Source organism: Pagrus major, chromosome 13 (assembly GCF_040436345.1).
Source record: "Pagrus major chromosome 13, Pma_NU_1.0".
Classification (NCBI taxonomy): domain Eukaryota; kingdom Metazoa; phylum Chordata; class Actinopteri; order Spariformes; family Sparidae; genus Pagrus; species Pagrus major.
In genome coordinates, this window is record NC_133227.1 from 4,606,618 (window position 1) to 4,614,699 (window position 8,082).

Sequence of the window (8,082 nt, forward strand, 5' to 3'; positions counted from 1 at the left end):
CTGTAGCTCCTTTAGCAAGTGATTGTTACAAATATTGATTTCATTTAATGCAATATAACGTAAAATAATAAGGTAATAATTCATGTCTTCGATATCAGTTATTTCCATTTTGTGATGGGCATAAAATGGCGGGCAAAAATAGGATGAGGGGCTTCTCCAAAAAAAAAGATAGCATGGTGTTTTCTCCCACTCGACACTGGCTCCTTTGTACTGATCCCAGCTTTGACATCAACTGGGTCAAACATGGGGGAGGGAGGGAAGGAGGGCAGCAGCTGGACCCGACCGTCAATGTCACCCTTGTTAGTCAACTTCATCCATGTCAGTCACTGGCGTTTCGATTTATTTCACTCTTTTGTCCGTGCACACCTCTCATCTCTGTGATGCTGCTCTGGGGGAACCTCAGAGCTGTTCATTGACATCTAGCATGTGTGTGTGTGCAGCCACACGACACATGCATGTTGATGATAGACAGATGAGGTATTGAAAGCTCATGAGATGCACCCTCCAAAAGAATATGCATAATAAGAAACAAGAAAAAATATATTTTATAGTTGTGTTAGTTGATTAGCATTGTGCATATTTAACTAAAAATTTGGCCTTAAAAATTCAATAGAGATTACTTTAGACTGCATGGCCAAATTGTATAAATTGATTAAATCTTCAATCTTTGTGGCTGATATATTGTATAAGGTTTGTGTGCAGAAACTTATCTCACCAACATATTTTAGAGTAATCAAAGAAAGCCATAAGTATAGTCAAAAATGCTAAAACACAGTAAAAATCACCAAATACCAAGAAACAAACTCATATTTGAATTTGTGAGCTGCTCTCTGTCCCCAATCCTGGACCCACGGCTCTATAAATAATGACTGGCAGCTGAAATGGGACTTTGTGACTTTAAGATGTGACTCGGGGAGATGTGGTCTATCTATTGTTGATGAGACAAAAGCGCGAGTCAGATTCATATAGGAGTGGCGGGGAATAACTTCTCATATCCTCATATCACAGTCACAAAGCCAAGCAGCAAAACTTCAATAACCCCAGCACTTCTTTCTGGACATGGGTGAGTGCACAGAATTTTTAATAACTCTTATCATCTATTATTAACGTGATTTGAAAATGTGAATTTCAATAACTTACTAATGTTGCCTTTAATATGTCCTTTCTGTCCTTAGACATCATGTTGCCCTCTGTCCCACTGTGGGCAAGATTTGCTGCTTTAATCCTATGGGTTTTTAGTAGTATTTTAATATCCATATATGGATTATTGATTACTACTTATTCACTTTTTGCCCCTTATGTCCTAATATATGACATATTTTAACACAAAGTGATGATTTTTGAAGACTGAAAAGAAAACAGCACACGGTCTCAGCCAGGATTACTTACTTTTCAATACACAAAGAACTCCTCGTTACCTCCTTTAACCCCTTTTAACCATGAACCAGACTGGAATCAGACGGCCTCTCATCATGCCAAGGTCATGCCAGGTCACTCGTGTGAAAGAGGTCAGATACTCCCACATGTGTGACGGGTATAAATCAGCACATTTGCATGAGAACTGCGGACCCAAACAAGCTCTGCTAACCGTTTTTCCTCCCTTGCAAACAACATGTGTGCTAACTTTCACACATTTCCTAACAGCTTTAAAATCTGACTGTTTATTGGCGTCTACTGTAAATGCACCTTTTTGCACTGATTTCACATAGAAGCTGTGATGGCCTGTATCACTCTGTCACTGTAGCCACCACTGCAGCCGGGCAGAGCTGAAGTGTGGGCGTCTGCAGGCAGTATCATTAATGGGACTCTAGCAGTCTTCCTGCTGTTACTATTTATACTTTGGTAGCAGTTTGTTTAACTCACTGGCTCTTTTCCTTCCAACTACAGTCCCATAATCTGTAAAAAATGATCCAAATGTTTAATCAAATTGAGAAGTTTCAGAACGTGTGGCGACATTACTCAAATTTTGAGTGGGGTTGTTGTTGTTGTGAAAATATTCAAATTGCCCCTCTCGTTCATTATGCTTCCACCCACTCTTTGAACACTTGAACTCAGCCCCCGCCTGCATTGACACTCAGTGCCATGGTACCACACTCAACCAGCTGTGGATGGAGGATGGCCTGAGGTGCCCAGTGGTGTCGAGACTGTCCTGGTGACCACTCTGCCACCACATACTACTGTGTGTGTTTGTGTGTGTGTGCATTGTGGCACTATGGTCTTTGTTTGTTTGACATCGCTGCCCTTTGTTCCTCCCTGATCGTGGCAAAGACAATGGATATTGTATCTGCAGCCACAAAAAGAAGCTCTTTCTTCAGACCCCTGAAACCAGTGTTCACCACCATCTCTCACTCGCCTGGTGACGCCTGGAGACAGAGGGCAGGACCAGGAGTTAGTAGTGTTGGTAGAAGCATAGCAGCTTTCACACACGGATGAAGTCAGCGCAGGGAGGCTTATTATACTATAGCAATACCTTGTAGGCAGCACTGTACATCACTGGTTGGCACTGGGATCTTTCTTGTCGCGGGAGAGTACAGGATCAGAAGCAGCAAATGTTTCCGGTCAGGCAGCCTTGGCTTTGCAAAGCCTTAGGTGCTTTCCTCTATCCCATTTCTGCCAATGCTTTTATTAACACTGTGGATATTTGCTACCTGCTTCAACAGCGCAGCTTACACTGGAAGAAGTGTGTGAGATTGTCGTGAAGTCAGTGGTGACTGCTTTTTTGTTGGGACGCTTTATTGGGAATCGCTGCTTGAACTAATTTTTTTTCTTCTGTTGCTTTCTTGCCTGTTGGTGGGGTTTTTTTGGTGTATGCTCATGGATTTGCAGACAGAGCGAGGCCTTCTTCATAGCTCCCCCACAGGGTGAAAGAGTTATCCGCCGTGGCGTAGATGTGTTGTGTGGTTATATGTGCGGTGTGTGCCGCCTGTGTGCTGATTTATTATGCCCCCTCAGGTTGTTATGATTGCTGTATCCGGTGCATTGGGGCAGTGCCCTATCCATCCTTGGTGGCCACCTTGCTATGCTATGCTGGCATGGCGTTATTTTGTGGCTGCGGGCACGAAGCATTGACCCAGACTGAAGTCCTGGTCGAGACTTACTTCGCCCGCAATGTTCAGGACTTTGCGGTCATGGCCTCCTTGTGAGTGACGCTTCAATAAATTCTCTGAATTCTGATTTTTTTTACCTGATTTTGCTGTTTGACCTGACGTCTCCCTGTGACTATCCCAGCATCAAATATTTCCAGTACGTGATCTACGGCCTGGCATCCTTCTTCTTCCTCTATGGTATCCTGCTGCTGGCTGAGGGCTTCTACGCCACGAGCGCCGTCAAGCAGACCTTTGGTGAATTCAGGAGCACCCAATGCGGCCGCTGCCTCAGCCTGACGGTGAGAGCAGGGAGGAGGGGGGGAGATGACGTCAGGTCATTGTTAAGATGCTGAATGCTGGTTTGTTTAAAGCTCAATGAAATGTTCTTTGTTTCTTCTATTTCTCCAGTGAAATATGGTTGATACCTGATTTAAAGACACCACATTCATCACAATGAAACCTCAGCTCCACATTTCTGTGACCTAACGTACTGCACTCCTCATTCCAACAGTTTATCATAGTGACGTACATCTTGGCCTTCATCTGGCTGGCCGTGTTCGCCTTCACCGCCATACCAGTCTTCTTCCTGTTCAACATGGAGCAGACCTGCCACAACATCAACATCCTGGCTGAAACAACCCCCAGCATTAATCAGCACGGCTGGATTTGCATGGACGCCAGGCAGTATGGTGCGTTGCTCTTATAAAGACTGACCGCATGTCCCCCTGATGAGAATGTTAATGCGCCCGTGAAAGCAATGAATTAATCATCAGAGAGTGGATGCACAATTGGGTGTTGCATAAGTTATGAAATAATGAAGATAATGACACTTTTATCTTAATATTAACTGCTGTGTCTCTGATATGCTGTGAGCAAGAAGGAACTGGAGTGCGTCAAAATAACTCATCATGATTCAGCAATGGTGAGTGATACTTACGTCATGTCTTCATTTTAGGTCTGCTCCCTTGGAATGCGATGCCAGGGAAGGCTTGTGGAATGACCTTGGCGTCTATTTGCAAAACCAGCGAAGTGAGTAGATGAATCCAATACTCCACTTTACACAGTTTAGTATTTCATGTCAGCATCCTCACATTAAAACCAGTGTGCAGAAAGAATGTAAAGTCTCTTCTCAATTATAATTGAATGGTTGTGAATGTAAATATCTTTTATGACACACGCATACAAGTACGGAAGGCCAAGGCAAGTGAGGAAAAAAGATCTGAGTCTGATATATTGTTTTCTCTCTCTGCAAGGATAATCGTTGTAAGTTCCTTATTTATTTATGTATTTATGAATTTATGTATGTACTTGATTGTAATTTATTTATTGATGTAATTTATTGATTCATTCATTCATTATGTATTTATTTAATCTGATAAACAGGTGGGAAAAAATTGTTTGGTAGGTGTTTTTTTTTTTAGTGCACCACTGCCCCCTGTTCTTATTTTTTCTCAAGGGGGAAAATTAGAAGGGAGGAATCGGCATGGCTAACTTATCAGCTACTTCCACAGTAATGTCATCACTACATTACTTGCTAACACACACTAATGTACCTTGTGTTTAGAGTGCACTGTGAAATTAAAACTCACCTGGAAGAAAACGTGAATTTTTTTAGTTCTATTTAGAGCACGGGTCAGTGGTGCGCCTCAGCCTCCTGTGGCCGAAGTATTACAGCAAGAAAAAACACAAAATGATCCTGTAAAAAACAAAAAATATATTTTTTAAACTTTTTCTTACCTGTTTTTGCAGAATAAATAAACTAACTGAGAAAATGTTTTACCTTTTTACCTGTTGTTAAGTACACAGAAGCAACCTCGATCAGAAAATGGATCTGTTTTTTCTTCATTTTTTTTTCATTTGCCTCTCAAGGCTTCCGTAATGTAAGAGATGGGTTAAATTCTCTGAATGTATATTAAACTGACCTGTGTTTGATTTATCTTACAGTTCTACGTCACCTATGACCTGTACATTGCTGCATTTGCTGGTGCCGGTATCACTCTCTTAGCACTGGTGAGCAATTGCTTCGTCAGTGGTCACATTTAAGCTTCTTCTTTTAAATACTTCCAGTTGGAATCACATTTAAAGGGTCCGTTCTGCTAAATTACGGAGAAAAAAAAAGTTACACATTTAGTTGTATTTAGCCGTGCATGTTGGTTTGGTTTTATCTGGTCGGCCAGGTTTTGAGATATTTCGTCTCTGAGATTACTGCTGCCATCTCAGTACAATGGAAATTAATGGAATGTTTTTGGTACTAGTGCCTCTCTATGAACAGTTTTCAGTGGAAATGCTTTTTGCCAAAGGAATAGTTCCCTACGAACACTTAGCAAAGTATGTGGATTATCTGCAGTAAAAAGAACACCATCAAAGTCAGTTTTCACCACAAACAAAATCCCAGAAAACTTGTTTGCAATTGGCTGGCAGCAGAAATCTCTGAAAAAGATTTCTCAAACCCTGAACAACTCCTACCCAAAAATATCTGCATGGCTAGACACCACTCCAAGTAAGTAAGAAAAACATGTTTTCTATGATTTGGGTGAACCGACCCTTGAAAAGATTTTTTTTTCTTCATATTTTCATCCCTTTTACTTTCTACTCTTCTCACCTCCATCTCAATGTCTTCCTTTACAGTTCGTGTACATGGTTGCCACCACCTACAACTATGCAGTCTTGCGGTTTCTGGGCAGGAAAGGGATCCGCTAAGTGCAACATGTCCAACCCGGTCAACCCCAGCCTCTGGCTATGAGTTGACACATGCAACACTAGATTTCCATTCATCCTCTTGGAAACAGCAACTTCCAAAACTGGATCACCTGCTATAGTATTTCTTTAGACGTGTTTCTCATCACTTTTTGTATGAACAACAGACAGAGAGATGAAGATCGTTCACAGCCAGCCGCAAGCTCTGGTCTCCTCCTCAAATCCTCCCCTCAGATGATTCTCTTGGCTTTGTTGTTCATTTTTTCTCTTGCAAGTTTGTATCTCATGTTTGATTCTTTTGTTGTGAAGCTTCACTGCCGCTGATGCTGTCGTCAGATCGCGATGTATGATGTTTCATGAATAATTAAGAGCAATGACAGCTCGCCTCGCAAATCATAACTGCATGCCCTCTGTTTAGTGTTTACTGATGCATACATTGGTTCTGAATATGATTTTGCCGCCGCTTCATTATCACCATCTTGTGAACTAAAGCAAGTGAAGCTGAATGTACAAAAGTTCTCAGCGAGGGTTAGGTGTACCCTCTCACCTCCCTTACAACACATGCACTCTGCATTCACTCATAATGCATTTTTGCTTTGTTTAGATGCCACTGTGCAGAGACCTGTATCCACTTTCCTGGAGCTTTTTTTAGGTTAATGCATTAAATAAGCAGATTTTATGTTACTGAGGTGTTGATGCTTCCATAATGTGCCTCCAGGTGACTCGAGTTTGATGTGCAGCCCTGCTACTTACTGAGCTGGGTTTCATTGTGTATGCTCATTTGAATTAATAAACCATTTACATCTGAGGCAAGAATATGTGATTTTATTTTAACCATATACAGCAAAAGAAAATTAAAAATTGTATTCCATTGAAGCATCTTCGTCAGTTACTAAATAAAAATATGCTGCCAAACCTTTTCATTACAGAATTCTCAATCCTAGCAATACGCTATATGTCCTAAAAAACTTTCAGAAATTGGTTCAAAAGACAGAATACAGAGTTAAGGCAACAGTGGTGAGGTTTCTCAGTCCAAACAACACATTAATCACAGCATGCCTTGGGTCTTGTCTGATGACATATTTGTCCCAGTTAGGCTTCAGGTCTTGAGAGCTATCGCAAAGCAGCCATCACATTGGATCACTTGGTTACATAAAAACACGGGGGTCAGCAGATCTCCCAGGGCCTTGGCACACACGCCACACTGCAGAAACACACAGAAAATTAACATTATACATGACATGGGCCTGTCATTCAATATGTACCCACAGATATGAAAGAGGAGAACAGAACAAACCTTTAGACAATCGGGGTGGCAGTCCATCAGAGGTTCATTGAATATGAGCTTGACTCTTCCCTCAATGGTTTTGTCACAGAATGAACAAACAGCCTTGGTATTCCTGCATTAGAGAGAAAAGATTATCTTGTTGAACTTTATGAACTTTCCAAATTGAGTGGAGCGCCAAACAACTGCTAGAGAAGAAGGATAAACAATTACAGGTTCAGAGGTTATTACTTGAAAAGTTTTTATTAAAAAAGTTTTTATTAAAATAAGTGTTAAATAGCTCTATATTCCACCAGTAGTCATTGTTACAGAGTGTTTGGTGGGTAGCCCATGTCTCTCCTCCTCCTGGCCATGCAGTTAAAGAGAAAAGAAAATTTTTGGTATCCCTGCCCACTTTATCCAATCAGGACAGAGAACTCCATAAAAAGGCGGTCCTGTCTGCTCATGAATGCTCAGAGAGCAGGTGGAACAGGGTAAGCCACAAATTCCAACGCTCCCAGTGACGGTTTATACTACCAAACAGGCCAAGCAAAGAAAAAGGCTTGAAGAAAGGCCAGAGGCAAAGAGAGCTGCCTCAACAACAACAACAACAACAACAACAACAACAACAAAAGGAGTTGTGCAAGTGTGGCGTTGTAGAGAGGAGGGAGGGGATTGCTTCCTGCGAAGTGGACAGGAAGTTAGCCAAAACGATGACGACACTTACAGCAGATTTAAATGAAACAGGTTTATCAAGAATAAAACTTCTTTATAAGGTTATGAATTTATACACTCCGTTACAGTAGGTGGCAGCATGCACCTTTAATGATGGCCTGGAAATAAAACAGAAGAAGAAGAAGAAGAAGAAGAAGAAGAAGAAGAACTTCTTAATAGTGTTGTCTTTAAAATGAGACATTACCTGGGTTCACTCAGCGTCCGTGTGGATTGTTGCTCCTCTACGGACTTTTGAGACATTTCAGAGCTATAAAAAATAGTCATCAGCAAAGAATAAGATGCATTTTATTTTATAAGCGC

General features: G+C 41.4%; 1 protein-coding gene across 1 annotated transcript; it reads left to right on the forward strand.

Moving 5' to 3' along the window:
* The first annotated feature begins 2,549 nt into the window (after positions 1-2,549).
* On the forward strand, positions 2,550-5,786 carry plp1b (proteolipid protein 1b). Its single transcript, XM_073479803.1, has 7 exons — positions 2,550-2,589; positions 2,953-3,139; positions 3,229-3,385; positions 3,598-3,775; positions 4,042-4,115; positions 5,031-5,096; positions 5,715-5,786. The coding sequence occupies exons 1-7, from the start codon at positions 2,550-2,552 to the stop codon at positions 5,784-5,786; spliced, it is 774 nt and encodes a 257-aa protein (XP_073335904.1).
* Positions 5,787-8,082: the final 2,296 nt, after the last annotated feature.